This window comes from Balaenoptera musculus, chromosome 11, assembly GCF_009873245.2.
Source record: "Balaenoptera musculus isolate JJ_BM4_2016_0621 chromosome 11, mBalMus1.pri.v3, whole genome shotgun sequence".
NCBI lineage: Eukaryota > Metazoa > Chordata > Mammalia > Artiodactyla > Balaenopteridae > Balaenoptera > Balaenoptera musculus.
This window is the reverse complement of record NC_045795.1, coordinates 42,915,111-42,933,325: the sequence shown is the minus strand read 5'-3', so window position 1 is coordinate 42,933,325 and position 18,215 is coordinate 42,915,111. Positions and strand designations below refer to the sequence as shown.

The window sequence follows — 18,215 nt, the reverse complement described above, 5'->3', positions numbered from 1 at the left end:
CACTAAGCATTGCATTATTTATGTAAAGCTGAAGTTGCTTAGAAATGTCAATACAGAGATAGTAATGCCCAGAATGACACTGAAAATACCAAGATAGGACTCTCACATCACACATACTCAACAAGTATGTATTGACTTTATTTATATATTTATTTATATGCTGTTTAAAGGGAAACTTGTTACTCTTTGAACTTACTGAACACATTATAACTTTCTTCTGATTTCTTGGGTATTCAGATAGAAGGAATACAGACCCATGACTAGAAGACAAAATGGGAGTGTTAGATTCAAGAAGAAATGTAAAATAATACCAAGTAAGCACATATTCTGCTTTGACTTAAATGGCTATAATTAGTGGGAGATTACACTTTAATTTCTTCAGATTGTTACTTCTGCCAGCTATACCAGTGATGCAAAGGAAGGTCCTAAGCTCTTTAATTGTACTCAGCATATTGTTATTACCTTAAAAAACACTATGTTCCTTTTTTGGGGGTTAAACACTGCTGTTTAATAAAGAAGTATTCTTCATCCATGTATACTCCAAGCTAATTGCTGTTGAAAATGAGTTTCAGGAAACAATCAGTGATAATGAGACCACATGGCTTTAAGATTGCCTAGTTTTGTTTTTGTTTTTTCATCCCTGCAGTTTTAGGACTGGAGGTAATAAGAAAGAGGAGTGAGCTTCTCTTCTTTACTCTGCCTTCCCATGCCATCCCTCTCCTTTATTGCCTGGTTGAAATGATGGCCACCCTGCAAATAAGGCATGATTTCATGATTTTCATCCAAAACTGAGCCTAAAGCTGAGGGACCCCATGTGTCCTCGCTCAAACCTCCACCCTCCCAACTGCATGCATCACAGCCTGCTCAGGAGATGCAGAGATGAGAATTCTTTTCCTTCTCAGTTAATTTTTGCTTATTGAACTGCCTGATTTCATGGAAATTGTGGAGGGTGGTATGTAAACATTGTAACAGGGATCATCTGGGTTCCTTTGCTGAGTTAGTTAGCACAGAATGCTAATAAAACCAGGTAACAGCTATGGACCCTAGAAGGGGCAGGGAGCATTGTGCTGTGTGATGGAAACAAACTGGGTTGTGCATCCAAAATAGCCACTTCATCAGTGTATGCCCATGATTGTTACAAGGACAGAGTGAGACAATGTAAATTGGTCAGCCCAGAGTCATCATCCTTTATGAAAGGCAAGACAAAAAAATAACTTTGAAGTACAGGTCATGTTGATCTGGGTCAGTTCCATCAGCTATCCATTAGAAGACCTTGATGATTGATTACCCACACTTAAGGCTCAGAGATACCAGGAGGTTATGTTTGTCCAGTCTGGAAAGATGTAACCTACTGCCGATTTTAACTGCAATATGAAGTTGAGAAAGTCAGTTTCAATTTTTCCTGTTTCAAACTAGTGTCCTTCTAAACATGACGTGAGCATAATACTTAGTTTAGGAACAGAGGGGAATATCAAGGATTAGGTCCTCCTGTGGGGAGTTTGTCCTTTAGGAAGCTGCGTTTAGGTGCTGGTAGTGCTGTGTGACACAGACAAGAAATAAACAACACATCTTATTCTCTGACACAGGCCAGAAAACTGAATTCACACTTGGCAAGTTCAGGGTATGACATCTGGATGACTGTGCCTGGTAGAAGTCTGTTAATACAAAGATCTAATTTTTTAATGAACTCTAACAATGGTACATTTATCATCACACATAGAATTACTCAGCAGATTGTCTCTTTAGATCCTGAGTAAGTCACCTTCTCAGCAGTTTTATATTTGAAATTCATCTTTTGGATTTTAATCATAATTAGACTGAATATCACTGGGTTGCAAAAAAAAATGACCTCATGTTGCTAATAACATAAACTTGGTATTTGGATTATATCATTATATCGATTTCTTACCTTTCTTAACTTTCCAGGGTGAGAACTTAATCCAGCAAAGTGAAATTGTTTGACTTTTCAAATAAACAAGTTTGATGATCTGTTATCTCTTTTTCTTGCCTTGTATTTTTCATTTTAGGAATCATCCCAGCCATCTGGACTCCCTGAATATGTTAAAATAGTAGAAGTTGGACCTAGAGATGGATTGCAGAATGAAAAGGTAACTTGATATTAATCTTACACAGTTTTTTAAAAATGCTAAATCTAAATATTTATTGAGTCTAAAGACACAGATTTCATATGTTAGATGATTACATTTGTTCTTAGTTGCTACTTGAATTTATAAATCTTAAATAGTATTTGCTTTCAGTTAGGAATTAATTTTCTATTTATGCTTCAATAAATAATTTATGCAAATTACTTATAATTCTTAATGTTTTCTTAGATTATAGTTCCCACAGATATAAAAATTGAATTTATCAATCAACTTTCCCAAACTGGCTTGCCTGTAATAGAAGTGACAAGCTTTGTGTCTTCCCGATGGATACCACAGGTATGCAAATCCATAATTCCTTAACTAGATTCTTAATTTAACATTGGCAAGATTTAGTGAACAGTGTGATGTACATTGTGACATTAACCTGATATAGTTTTTAAGAGCATAGCAAATTAGTAATTATTAACCCATGCATTAAGATACAATTAAAGAATAACCTCTTTAATGAAATATATAAATTAAGTCCAAAAAGTTATTTGGACTTAGTTGTTAAAAAGTTATTTGGAACTCCATCCTAAACCTTCAAGAGTGTATGGTCTGATATAGTGAGTAGAGGCTAAGACTCTTAATAGCAGTTTAGGGTCCTGTCCTCCATTTACCATTTTACTGACTTTATGAGTGATCTGAGTATCTCCAGGTGATTTATCTTTTTTGTCTGTTAGAAGGAAGTAATGCTGAGTGTCGCCTGATACCTTCCCCATTATAATCCTATTTTAAGCAGTGAGAAATGTAGATATGCTCTCTTTTTTTAATGCTTATATTTGCTAGAGGGTTATATATATTCATATATATTGATGAAAATATACGTATTCATCAAAGACAAGGCAAAGATAGTCATCCAGAATCTTCTCTTGAAGAGGATAGAGCCTTATCCAGAGTTGTCTGGCATATGGCAGCAATCATCACTTCTGAGACTTGGCCCTGATGTTTGAAACGTGATTAATAATTAGCAGTGACCCCCCCCCCCCCAAATCCCTTCCCAATCCAATTCTCATTCCCTGGATCCCTGGATTCCTTGGACCCTGTTCTCATTCCTTGGATCTTTCAGTCTCTGCCCAGCACAACTTCACTGATTACTTCTTCATCTGATTCCCTTGGTTTCCTCTATAATCCTCCTTCACTTGTCCCCCTCCATTGCTCTTTTTGTCACCCCTGACATCATTTCCCCACCACCAAGTTTAAGGTTCCCTTGAGATTCTTTAGTAAGTTTCTCTGCCTGTGCTTTCCTCTTTGCCAACCCTTCCAAAATCAAAAGTTGTTTCTGAGAGGATGACAAATCTATATTTCCAGTCCTGCCCTCTCTGATAAGTTTCAGCTGGATGTGCCATTAGCACCTGAAACTCAGCAGGTTCAAAGTCAGACTCATCATTGTTGATCCTACTTTATGCTCATAGCCTAACTGTTCCTTAGGGAATCTTGGATTTGAATTCTCAGAAGTCTTTTATATCTGGTCAGTTACTGACCAGTTACTGGTCAGTTACAAAAAATTCTTCCTCTTCAGTAGAGCCTATACCTGAGTCTCTTCTTTTCAATCCCATGGATGTATTAGTAATCCACACCCTTATGGACTAATTATTGAGATAGTCCCTTAAATGATATTCCTAAGCACTGTTTCTCCCTTCCTTATGTATTTTGCCTATTGCTTCTAAGATAATCTCCCAGAAATACTAGCCTCCTCAAACTCACATCCTCAGTTCTTTAGAACCTTCCTTCCCCCTGTTGAAAAAGTCTGGAAACCTGGCCTGGGGTTCAAGGTCTCTTTACCTGGCCCTACTTCCTTTTGCAGAAGCTCCTGGCAAACCAAACTGCCTCTTATTCCTACTTACATCCTGCCTCTGTAGCTATACAGTGCTTTATCTATATTCATTTATATACATCTCAGTTTCTACACTGCCCTGCAGTTATAGCAAGATGGTGTAAGAAAGCTTAAAACATTAAAGCCCTTTTAATTACAAGGTGTTGGAAACAACAGAAACCACAAAAGGATTAATAGTATCAGCAATACATCACTTTTCACAGAGTCAGTATTCAAATATCAGGGTTACTTTGATTTCTCCTCAAAACAGTCACTTTTCTTCATCCCAGTTGCCACTGTATATAATCCTATATATTTTTTATAAATGTTGTCTGATGATCTGCTTCCCAGACTCTGAGAGTTATGGAGGTAGTGACCGTGTCTCTCTTGTTCATCACTTGTATCCCCAGTGCTTGGTGCAGTAAGTAGGTGCTCAATAAATATCGTGAAATGAATAATAAATCCATCAGCCTGAAACCATAATAACATGGCTCAATTCTCTGGCATGGACAAGTGACTCTTACTTTTTGATCACGTATTTGGTCTTGTGTTATGAAGGCCACAAATATATTCCTTAGGAAGACACAAACAGCTTGATGAGACTAGACATATTTCCTTGACTTGTCATTTTGTAAAATGTGAGCTATTATTAATTTACTAGCTGTCACGTGAGACCCTTTATCATCTTTAAGTCTTCATGACATTGCCTCTTTATTTGATTTAGTTAATGCTCTTTTCACGTATTTGATTATTGTTGGAGAGAAACTGGATACGCTGGTGTAATTTCAGAGTAAAGTTTAGGAAGGAGGACAGGTAACATTAATGATTACCAACAAAAGTTATATTTCAGATTTTATATTTTCCTAGTCCTTTTCAAGATACTTTAATTTCCCAATGGTTTTGTGAAGCTGCCTACAAAATACGCCTCTTGACCACAGTGATGCTCAGGAAATTCTCTTATTCCGCAATACTGGAATTGTTTGATGGATTATTCTTCAGTCTCATCTAGGACACACCCCGGGACGTTTAGAAGGACGATACTAGAGCCCCTTGTAGAGAGCCACTCTTCTCCTTGAACAGCTACTTAAAAGAAAAAAGGGACAAAACAAAGGGAAGGCGTCCCTCTGTGAGCAGTAATAGGAAAATGCCTTCTGGCCTCACAGGAAGTAGATACATATGATGAGACTATAAAATAACATGATTCATTGACTTAACCTATTGAGATGTAATGAACTCGGCTTAGGCTCAAAGTATTATCGAATAAATGACGGAATTCCCCACAAGCTCGTGGGGACAGCTGTGGCAGGGCAGAGGTACCTCTGTTCTGTGTTCTGTCTACACTCTGTCTGGAGCTGGAGTAAGTGACTTAACCTCCTTGAACCTTGGGAATCCCAGCAATGAAGCCTGCAGCCTGGGAGGGTTTAGGGCAATAAAGCCCATGAATGAGTCCCTGTCTGTGGATTCCCAGAGTCCAGGGCACCTGGCTCCAACCAGGCTCATCAGTGTTATCTGAGCGTATTCCTGACCGACGGACAACTGACTGACTTATTCCAGTTTCCATGCAACTCAGTTACCTTCTCTGGGATAAACACCCTTTTTCTTAAAGATTGAAGTATGTGTTTAGTTTAAATATTGGCTCGGAAAAAAATAAATAAATAAAGGTACTCATCCTTCAAATACTAAGGAATATGTTATATATTTCACTTTTAATACTCATCTGGTTACATGCATTCCAAGTCAAAAAAAAAAAGAAAGAAAAAGGAGTGTTTTAAATAAATCACATATTTGTAAAAGAGCAGTGTGCCTGGATCAAAGATAATATCAGATTGAACTTCCAAAGTTATGCTGGTCACATATTACATAGCACATCAAGGGTTTTTCAAAGAGCAGTCTTGAGAGCATCCCATTTTTTACAATTTGATTTTCTATAGTGGTTTTTGGATTATAGATTTCACTGAGCTTGCCTGAGTGAGCCTTTTCTATTGTTGTGGTTGGAGGTCATCTCATTATGTAACTGCCGATTTCATTGTTCTGATGCTAATGAAAAAGGCCTTAAATCAACACAACTAACTCCTAATGGTAATTTGAACTTTTATATTATAACCTCTCATTTAAAAAAATAATAATTTAGTTTTTATTGAAGTATTGTTGATTTACAACGTTGTATTATTTTCAGGTGGACAGCAAAGTGATTCAGTTATACATATACGTATTCTTTTCCAGGTTCTATGACCTCTCATTTTTTGAGAAAATGTCATGACACCAGGCTTGTCTAGCTCAAAATAATGTCTGAGATTTGCGACAGAACGATTTTAGTGCACCAGCTTACATGTAATTTTCTGAATAATTTCTAATCCTTCTAAAGATCCTGAATGTGGCTCGAAATTGGTATTCTGTTAATTCTCTGCATCTTCTTCTGTTTCTTTCCCTTAAACGTGGGTCATGGGAAGAGTCCTCCAGTTTATGTTTAGATTGCTGCTTGCTCACTTATTTCTTTTTTTAGCATTTCAAAACGGTTTTACAGCTTCCCTCCTACTGTTTTGTTTGGCAACAGCTTTTCTAACTAAAGCAGCTGAAAGAAAAGTTCCACAGTAGCAGGGTGTCATATAAAACAGGATCCCACACCTATAATCTAAATGGCCAGAGATGATAAAATACTTGCCATTAAAAAATATATGTTCTTTACAACTTATCTGGAAAAAGGGTTTCCTTAGAGTGACGTATAATCTAAGGACATTTGAAATGAGTCCACATAGCCCCTTACTTCAGTGGAGCGAACAGCAGTAAGAGTAGAAAGAAAATGTGTTTATAAAAACTCGATGGGTTTACTGCAACTTTGGAATGTGGCTCTCAGTAATGAGCCTTTTAAATCATTATAAATACAATAATTTTTGAAGGTGAACTAGAGTTTTCCATTATCTTTAATGTAACCATTTGGTTTTTTTTTTTTTTTTTTTATAGCTACTTTATTTATTTATTTTATTTTTTTTTATTTTTGGTTGTGTTGGGTCTTCGGTTCATGCGAGGGCTTTCTCTAGTTGAGGCAAGTGGGGGCCACTCTTCATCGCGGTGCGGGTACCGCTCTTCATCGCGGTGCGCGGGCCTTTCACTATCGCGGCCCCTCCCGTTGCGGGGCACAGGCTCCAGACGCGCAGGCTCAGTAGTTGTGGCCCACGGGCCCAGCTGCTCCGCGGCATGTGGGATCTTCCCAGACCAGGGCTCGAACCCGTGTCCCCTGCATTAGCAGGCAGATTCTCAACCACTGCGCCACCAGGGAAGCCCACCATTTGGTTTTAAACACGTTCATTCACATGAGTGATTAAAGTGAATATCATTTATTTAAAAATAAGAATACATGAAAATTACAAGACACTGTATGTTTATGTCTGTCGTATACAAAGTCTCAGTTGTAAATATTTGCTCTCCATTTCATTAACTTTTAACTGTTGGAATGGGTGGGTCGCAAGTCTGGCCACATCAGCAAGGGGCAGAAATAGATTTTCTCTGTAAAGTAGAAAGAAATATACATAAAAGGCTGTAAAAATTATTTACCGATCAGTCTAACACTAAAAAATATGGCCCAAGCACAGTGTAAGCAGGAAGGAATGTGTAAACTTTTCCCTGCCCTCCTTTTAGTGGTGATGCAATTAATGCTTTATCGGTAATGAAAACACATTTACTGGATTGAAGTTTAAGATTTAGATTTACATGGATGAGGTGCAGGAGGCTGTAGCTTCTGCTCCTGAGCGCCCCTGGCTTCTTTTTCTTGTTCTGCTCTTTTTGAGGGGGATGGGTGTGTGAAGAGGCAAGGAAGGGGGTAATTTGGCAGAGATGTTGTGTGTGTGTGTGTGTGTGTGTGTGTGTGTGAGTGTGATTGAAGGAGAGAGAAAGTGGAAGAACTGGTGTGGAGAGCTTTTGGGGAGAGCCCTGGAATTCTTTTGCTTATAAGGCACAGTGTCCTTGGCAGGGTAATTTCATCTTCTGCGAGTCTCATCCCAGAGGAGTTGCCCTCTGCCATCGGCCCAGAGAGGAGCCTGGTGAAATTTACAAGACCGCAGTTCCCATTTCGTGGGGTTACAGGAGTCCTTTCATCCAGATAGGCTAGTTTGGATATCACATGGTGATTTAGAGTTGCAAAGGTAAGTGTTCCAAGAGACAAGCAAACATGGTATGCCTTTTATAGCCAAGCCTTATAAATTTTCTAGCATCACTTTTCCATACCATATTAGTTGATGTAGTTACAAAGCCACCCAGTTTCAAAGGGAGGGGATCCATGCCACCTCTAGACTGGGGAGGGGTGTTGTAGAGGAACACATGGGTGGGGAGATATCATTGGAGCCATTTTTCTAATCTGTGACACTTATGTCTTTTAAAATGATCTAGTAATTAATCTAGTTCTACATGTGCTTTTTCTTACTGATAATTAAAGAATAAATACAGCTGGTAGAAAAGCGGGTTCTGCATTGTGAAACCCCCAAATTCCAAAAAAAATAATAGATATTTTAGTACTCTCAGGGCTGCTAATGTTTACCTGACTCCTATCCACTCCCTATATACAATTGTGTTGCCTCACATGGGAGTCAGGTTGTTATTTGAGTGATTAACCTGAAATGCAATATTTTAGAGTGGTTCCATCCTTCAATTACGTCATTGCTACTGTTATCACAGAGGGCATGCAAATTGCCTAAAGCATAGTCACGGATTTTTAAAACATCTTTGTCTCTCTCAGAAAAGAACATGGAAATATGAAAATGTTTTCTTCTTTTTATTAGGATTGTGAGCACTACATTTTTTTTTTTTTTTGAACTTGTTTAAGGTTATACTTTGGAACAAAATTGGAAAAAAAAAATGAGTTGCTAGCACTGTACATATTACTTGGCATTCAACAGTAACTTATTCTCGACCTAAGATGTAATTTCACTCCTGTGTGCAAAGCAAAAAGCAAAGCTTATAATGAAAAACAATAATGTCACAATTCTACTGGCTAGATTTTCTTATTTTTTTTCACATCGTAGGGTATAATTCAATATTTTTTTAGACTTTTTTCCTTATGAAGCCAAAAACTATGATTCTACTCAAAGATTTACTATGCTCAGCATGCACTGCTTTTCTAATTGCTTAATCTGATCAACTACATTTTGACTAAAAATTTGGTTTTTTTGGTTCTTAGATTTATGAAATGTACCAAAAATGCTCAAATAAAATACTTTATCTCACCTTTTATTCAATTATATTGTTTATCAAATTTTCTCTAAGTTTACCCATGAAAGAAAGAAACTTTTAAAGGCATTTTGATCATATGAAAATTCCATTTTTGTATCTGATTAAAATTATATTAAAATTGGACCATGAATTATCAGTATGCAGCGACAGTTTGAAAGGTTGTGAATATAATACAATTGCATAAAAGCTGAATAGAGTACAGTTTGGCACAGAAAGACTTGATTCTAACTTTTTAATGGCATTTTCTGCATTATGCTGATTAGTTTGTCAATCTTATTTTACTATAAACTAATTCCATTAATATAACTCCTGACTAAGCCACTTAACATGCAATCTACTTTAAGAGAAGCAGAGTTTGTCCTGTGGACCAGACTCCAAGGAACTAAAGTATTTCCTGGGTGCCACGGTTATGACTCTCACGGGAAGAATCACAGTCATTAGTGAAAACCAGGTTTAAAGTTTAAAGTGTTAAGATTAAATGTGGACTGTTTCGATCATAAGTTTTAAGTATGCCAGGCATCACTTGTTTTTAAGAATTCACGATCTTTGTACATTGAACACTGAAAATGAAACATATACTAATTATTTTTAAATTGATTATGGTTTAAAAAGACATGTTTTGTTGATATGTTTATAAAGAATTATGATTCCAGTTAATTTTTTTAAATAAAAATAAAGTATTTTTTCCTAATTTTTAGATATACACACAGACAGACATACACACACACACACTACATGCACACTGATCTAATATTGCCTGGTTAAATTTCTGGAAAGTTCTCTAGGAGTCATATGGAATAGTAAACATAGGAAATTAGATAAATCTGAATGCTAGAAGTAACATTACATTCCAAAAATAATATTAAGCAATAGGTTAGTTTTATATTTCAAACTGACACATTAATGAGACATATATATGCTAACATTTCACTTCTTCCATATTTGATAAAATAAAAGGAATACAAATGTATAATTTTTTCACTTAGAGTAAATATAAAACATTTACATTCTTATACTTAAAAATTTTTATCCAAACTCATTTATCCTGAATACCCAATTTATCAAATTAAAGGCTGATTGGAATTATATTTTTAGAATAATAGAGTATTTTGTAACATCTATGAATTTTAGCTATTTGTTCATTGTCAATGTATAGGACATTCTTTTGAAGAATGCTGTTCATTTTATAAATATCTTGGATAACTTCAAATGTGTAAAGGCAAAAGTTCAGAGGTTATAACTGAGCTGCTTTAATTGTTCTAGGCACTCACATTCCTGTTTGCTTTATAAACTAAATTAAGTACTCTTTGAAATATCAACATATTGAAGCAAATTCACACTAACAACTTGAGAGCGTTAATATTACTTACTCCAGACCTTGTACTGCTGTGATGTGGGACTATCAAGAAATTTTAACACTGTTCTTAGTCAAGACTGATGCATCGTGTATTGAATTCAGCTTATAGTATATAGTAAGAAACATATTTCTTAGTAATCCCAAAATAGTTATTTCTTCACAAGTCCTCCAGGTTGTAGGTTTCCTGAGCTTTCAGTGACATCATTGTATCTGGTTAGAAATAACAACATACACATTTTCTGACAGAAAATCTGAGACCTGACTCTTACTTATTTCTGATATGATTTGGCAAAGTATTTTCATCCTTTATGCCTTGGATTCTTTCCATTCATTTATTCACCCATTCACTGCTTTTATTGTGTCTCTGTTAAACACTGCATTGAATTCTTTTTTGGACTCAAAAATTGAATAATGTGTGGTTGATAGCAATATCTGTATAATGACCCAATTGTAAAGTTAAAATGGGTAATGAGAATGAAATCACTAAAAAAAAAATTGACTCATATAATAGGGTTATAAAATCACGTGAATATCTGTAAATGAGCTGTCATAAAATAGAACCTAGGAATCCAAATATGTTAAACAGTTTATCTTTAAGAGGTTGTCTGTCCAGGCTTTTCAAGTTTTGTCTTCTGTACTGCTTAGCCAGACAGAGCTCTTCAGAGCCATATGATGTCAAATCATTGCAGTTAGATCTTACAGGCTATTGTGACTGCATTGCTTGCCAGCATAACAAGAACTTTTTTGCTACAGTGCTCTCTTATTGCCAGTGAGATGGTCTGCCTCAAACCTCCCAAGCTTCCCCTCTGCTCACCAGCGCAGCTCTCCACTGTGGGCAGGGGGGCTTCCAGAAGGAAGTGTAAGTATAGAGGGGAAAGTCCATTTACAGTCATCGAGAATGAATACAATTAGACACAGTATTTTAAAAGTCACTTCTGCTCCCATGCATGAGAAATACTGTTGACAGTGTTATTAACAAACACAAAGGCATGATATATGAGAGGCAACACAGTTGAATGGAAAGAAAATTATACTGGGGGCTTTGAGACTTCTTGCCCCTACTTCAGAGTCATGTTGGGAACATGATTGTTTTGACATGGGACGACCAGGAGGGTGGTCACCAAAGGCATTGACCCGAACAAAGAATCACTAATGCATATTTGTTATGTTTGCCTTAGGAAACGGGAAACGTTATTGAATAAGATGACTCTGGTTTCTCTGTCTGGAACATTGGTCTCCCAGTGTATAACCCACAAATCCATTGGGTAGATTGGGTTTATTTTATAATTTAAAAATGAATATTTGTAGACATTAATAGATTATGATGAAAATGGCTTGCAGGTTTCACAGTAAAAGAGTGTGGGTCATGTATGCTACTTGCTTGGGTCACTCCTGAGAAGCCTGCGCATTCCTTCCCATAGAGGGCGGTACAGAGGCCCCTAGAACACAAAGGTAATGTTAAATAAGGAAGCACAGGAAATTATACACCAGCCCAAATTAGTTTTTAGGCTTCTGGACTTAAGAAGTTTTGTGAGTATGGTGTCAGACCATTTTAGCAGTGGCAGCCAAGACAGGGTACTGGGTAGAAAAAAAAAAAAACTAGATGTTCAATTTTCCAGAGATTTCCTGTGTTTATTATTGTAAGACTGTGATTTATTAAAACTGTCTTACTTCTTCAAGCAGACCAAGATTTCCTCTGTGCTACTGAGGTTAAGATATATGGGGTTTGTGGAAAGAGTCTGTGAATGAGACAGGGTTAGAGTACCCAGGCTATAAGCTATTCATGGCTGGGTAGAGCGTTTTCACTTATGGCTGTCAGGAAGGGTGCTTAGTCCCATTTTTTTTCTCATGGCTGAATTTACGAATGTGTTACCTTTAAGAGGAGTTACTGCTCAAATTGAGTTTTGAGTTATAGGTTCTGAAACCACATTATTTACATTTGTATAGTAATCTGTGGCATGTGTTGAAGAAATGACACGTCCTGTATCCATCCTTCCTGCTGCATAAGGAAAAGTATTACCATAAGGGAGATATCATCTAGCCAGTGGAGATAGTATGCAAACACCTTCTGATATTGTCTGCTCATTTTGAAGAGATCTGAATGCTGTCCTGGGTGATGGTGGTGTAAAAATATCCTTCAAATATATTAAAAAAAAAAACTATTCAGCACAGTGTATTAGTGAGGTTATAGGTCCATGAGGATAAATCTATTTCCTGGCAAAATTTAAGATGGTTTATTTAGCAGAGACTTTATAAAAATAAATATACCCAGAAATATTATGGATATACCAAGAATAAGACATGCCAAACTGAACTCAAATGGTAAGGAAAAGAAATACTGTAGACACCATGGATCTTTATTTCAGATAGATTCTTAATTATCTTGATGATATGACTAAGAGCGAGGTAGGAAATTTCAAACAGGCTTGGAGTCTCCGAAATGTTATTATTTTTTTTTAATCAATGGAACTTTTTTCACCCTGGATGAAACTTTATTTAGAACCTCAATATACAATACAGACAGGAAAATTACCACAAAATATTTGTATAGTTTCCTCCCAAGACCCTGGATGGGGCCCTAGCAATGTGCTCACCTGGTCATGTGTTTCAGTAAAATTTACAAAAGTTAGAGATTTTTGAGTTTTTTTTTTTTTTTTAAAGGCTCCCTTCCAAATAGCAATAATTTCAGATCCACAAAATCTGGATTCATCTCTGAATAAAAATAAAATGAGGTGTCCCATCTTGAAGCAGGTATGGGTGGGCTTGGATGCATTGATTTGACCTCCCTCCAGCCTAACTGGTGGCCTTTGTGACTGAAACCACGATTCCCAGATTTGTTGATGTCTGACATCTCCTGAGAAGTTTTAGGAACAACAGATTCCTGGGTTCTTCAGCTGAACAGAATAGAATCTGTACTGATGATCCCAAGGAATCTGTTTTTTTTTTTTTTTTTAGAAGAACCTTAAATAGTTTTGATGATCAATCCAGTTTGGGAGACACTGGGTTTGATGAAAACACATACTCTCAAAACTGTTCAGCCTGAGGGTGGGATCTTTCTAGGAATTCTTCCCTTGATATTGTGGTGCAAAAAATCTTGAGCAATGACTAAGATGAGGAGAGAGAAGATATTTAGACAATATGGAGGATGTGCTTAACAAAGAGGAATTAGAGAGTGTGCTTTACAGTCAGACAGACCTGGGTCCCGTTCCCCCTCCCCCACTCACTGGGTGATTCTCCTCATCTTTTCCATCTCTGTCTACTTCTTCTTCTACAGAAACTGTCCCTCTCATTGGGTGGTTAAAAATGTTTGAAGAGATAATGCACGTAAAGGACTCAACACATAGAGACCTGCCATGTAGACCGGCATAAAGTAAATGTTTGCTTTTATCATTGTAACCATCATTATTAATAATAAAATCTTAGAATTAGTGGAGAAAAAGAATCATGATTCAAAGTGGATTGAACTCAAATTGAATGCAAACTAGAATAAAGGGCAAGGAGGAGAGATTTCAATTCAATTCGACAAGCTTTATTAAATGTCTCTTTTGAGTGAAGTCTTCAAGGAGCTAATAATTTAGTTAGGGAGAAAGTTACATAAATCAGTATAAATTATACAAAATGTGATAAGAGTAACTATAAATAGATAGATAGATAGATAGGTATACACACACAGAGAACTATGGCGGTAAACAGATGTGGAAATCAAGCTGGTTGTTGAGAATGTCTTATAAGAGGAGTTTTTGAGTTGAATATTTTGAATATTGGAGGATGACATAAATTGACTAGCTGAAAAAAGAAGGAATGATATCTCATTAAGAAAGACTGTCTTTTCTCTTGCACCATTGATCAAGATTTTTTTTTTTATTATTATTATTGAGAGGTTAGGAGGGTGTATTTCAGTTTAATAATTCATTATTTGTAATGTCATGCTAAGATGCAATCTAATACTTTGTGATGTGTAACCTTATACAGAGATATATTGTTTTAGAAGAATTACTGTAGTTTTTTGTCCTTCCCAGTGAAGAATTTTGATATATATATTCTATTCTATGTGATTTTCATAAAAAATAAAAGCAAAAATATGAACACTTTATTTATAATTGTATATACTGTATATTGAATATATTTCTGATAAGAAAGGACTTCCATTTAATTTGACATTGATGCCAACTGATTCATTCACTTACAGTTTTACAGATGTGATGTTTGGAACAATTTTCTGTAGACTAGCTTCTGGCTCTGTATATTTTGAAACTTGTTTTTCCTCAAATATTTACATACCTCTGGTGCCAGATATCACAGGACTCTTGGCTTAACTCTAGAGTGACACTTTTAGTAGGAGGTACAGTTGAGTACTCTATTTTATGTTATATAATATATTTTATAGATATTAAATATATGAGAATATTTACACCAATATTCTTGGAGAGCACAGCATTGTGAATTCTCCCAAGTAGCAAAGTCTGTGCCTGGATTTACACATAAGGAAAATTAAGAGTTTGGGATTAACATATACACACTACTATATATAAAATAGATAATCAACAAGGATCTACTGTATAGCACAGGGAACTATACTCAATATTCTGTAATAACCTAAATGGGAAAAGGATTTGAAAAAGAATAGATATATGTATATGTATAACTGAATCGCTTTGCTGTACACTTGAAACTAACACAACATTGTAAATCAACTATACTCCAATATAAAATAAAATATTTTTAAAAAAGAAATATAATATGGCAACCTAAATGAATTAAATGGTCTTCCCATCTTTATGTGCATTACTTGAAGACCATTACAGGAGACTCACTCTATAGATTAGATTAGAGCAACACTTTGTGTAATTGTCCTTTTGTCTTCTCTTCTCACACTTCTTCACTGCTCCAGAGCAGTAAAATAATCTTGCCACCAAAACAAAGCTCCCAAACCCATCCTGCCCCTCTCCAACATCATGACTCTGTAGATTACTTAAATTTTTCTGGCTATCTTGTTCTCTTTTTCCTACCACTTCTCACCTTCCTCCTTCTCCTTCATACATCATGGGAAAGAATCAGGAGAAGGACTCTTGTTAGATGGCAAGAGAGGGAAATAATTTGAGCCCTTTAGCAGGTGAGTGGAGGGAAGGAAGGAAAAGTGGGTAAAGCTCGCCCATTGATGATGCTTGACTTGGTCATATTGACTGGACCAAGGCAGAGAGAAGAGGAAACAAAGCAGAGTTTTATATTTAGGTTGCAAGATCCAGTGGTAAAAGAGGTGGTCAAGTTATACAACTTTACAGATATTGCTGTAAAGATGGAGTATCTTACCTGGATTTTAGATTACATGGATTTTAGATTCTACTTACATGGATTTTAGATTCTACTCTAAACACATTTGCCATTTAAAAACAGTGCTAACTTCAACTCTGAGTAATTCTACTCCATCACACAATACAGTTGCCTCACCAGAGCCACCATGATGTATTGAATAATTTCTTTGGTGATGCAAAACAACTCAGCTCCTCTCAGGAAGTTTGCATTCTCCTTATTGACTCACTCTTACTGAGTTAAAATAATAAAGGTAAAAGTTTTATGTGTCATACACGTGTGTGAGACTTTCACATAAAAAATTTATAATAAATGCACCTCTGGAACTTAGTGACCTGTACAATGTGATATCGTTGTAATTATACTTGTTCTGGGAAAAGGAAAAAAAATGTTCATCAGTGATTAGATTCTAAATGAACATCTCACACAACATATATTCAGTTGGAACTGAACAAAATTTACTCAATGAATATTCTGTTTTCTCTATCAACTGTTATTCAGAAGAGAGGTAAAGAGTAATAGATACTTTTACTTTTCATTTCATTGGACTTGAAAATGAAAGAAGGGTATGAATTTAAAAATTAATTTCTATAGAATATCTCACTCCATAATTATGTGGAGAATTTTAATAAACAATTATGTTTTAAGTTTGGGCTTATTAAACCATTTCTTTTTATAGTATACTAGAGTATAATTTATCATAGAAATTATATTTGCATATATAATATATGAATACTTGTGCTTTATGACTATTTTTTAATAATATCATACTTTATGAATAGTCTTGCTCCATTAAACTCTATGAATATTTTGCTCCTTTAAAAAACAGGCCCCTGAGTTATTTACATTTGGCCTAGATAAGGGTTAGCTTAAATATTTGTCATTATTCTACTTTAGGTTGCAAAGAAAAATACTTCCTTACCTGCTTCATAGAACTTCAGATCACATGGCATTTGTATTATTTTGTATTTTTGGTATGTACACACACACACATACACACACATTTCCCACCACTAGCCTGTGTGTTATATTATATGGACTACCTCTGCTTCATGTTTTAATGCTGAAATGTTAGATATATTATAAGTGTATAAAATGTTGAAATGAGTCAATATTCAATATTCAAACATTGAAGGGCATTTTAAGGTCTCACGATATTTTAAAATTAGCTTTTGTATCCACCAATGGCAAATTTTATAGTCTATTTGTAAAATATATACTCATATGCATTATTTTGAAATTCCAATAATCTCAGGGAATTCGAATGAGCACTTAACAATGCTTAAACTATATTTTAGCCATTGCTGTTGTCTGGAGAACACATTGAAAGCATAAATATTTAGGAGAGATTATTGTATTCAGATGACAAAGTATTAGTAAAATGTCTAAATATGTGTAATGTGGTGTGTCCAAATATAATCACCCCATGATAGAGTTAGTAGCAAGTAAAATAAAAGCTCTAAATAAAAGCTCTAAAAATTACATTCTAATTTTTGTGATTTTTGCATATCTTTAAGATGCTTGCAAATTGTTGCACAATTATTGTGACTATTTGAATCCATATCAAAATTTGGATACCTAGAGCAATTGATTCACCATGGTATAGCCAGTTTGATTGGCTAGGTAGGTATGGCCATTCACACACCGTGGCCAGATGATGGCAAATCCTGTTACTAACCAAATAATGGGAATTTTTATGATCCTAAATGAAAAGTTACAGCAAAATCTTAAAAATATGTTAATTCAAACCAGATGTAGAAAGATTTTGTTAAGATGTCAAAATAGTACTGTAAAGGAATAGTTCTATTATTGTTTGACTAATAGTTAAACTTTAGACATTAAAATAACATCAAGATTGAAGTATAATATAAACTCTCTGAGTAAAAAAATAAAGTAAAGCAAGGATTTTATACCTTTAATTGAAACCTGCTCTATTTTATTCACTGTAATAAAATTACATCCTATCATGATTTCCTAAAGCTCTTTACATAATTGTCTTTATTGACCAAATTTAGACAGAATATTATTATGTCTTGACCTCATTTATAGTGTGGTTGTTTTTAAAAAGGAAAGTGTTCTGATTTGTTGGATTCTAATTAATGTATTTATCATAATTTCATTAAGATATTTTCAATGATTATCAAAGTTTAGCTTTCATGACCTGGGAATTTGATTACTCTCATCTCTGCTTATTTTCTAGTTCTGCTGATTGAAATATCTATTAAGTCACAGTTTAATTACATAAATTTCTACATAATGATTCAAGATTTTTGTTAAACTACATATAGAGTGAAATAATCACTTACAGGTTAATATGACCTATATTTCTTGAAGATTAAAATTTGTCTTGTCTCCTTCATGCTGT

The 18,215-nt window shown here is 35.3% G+C and overlaps 1 protein-coding gene across 2 annotated transcripts in view; it reads left to right on the top strand.

Annotated features, from left to right (window-relative positions):
- The window catches only part of HMGCLL1 (3-hydroxymethyl-3-methylglutaryl-CoA lyase like 1), a 161,276-nt gene that overhangs the window by 44,831 nt on the left and 98,230 nt on the right, over window positions 1-18,215 (top strand). For both annotated transcript variants that reach the window (XM_036867703.1, XM_036867702.1), the window contains exons 2-3: window positions 2,028-2,108; window positions 2,334-2,441. In XM_036867703.1, coding sequence (XP_036723598.1) covers window positions 2,028-2,108; window positions 2,334-2,441 — 189 coding nt within the window. The remainder of the gene's footprint in view (window positions 1-2,027; window positions 2,109-2,333; window positions 2,442-18,215) is intronic.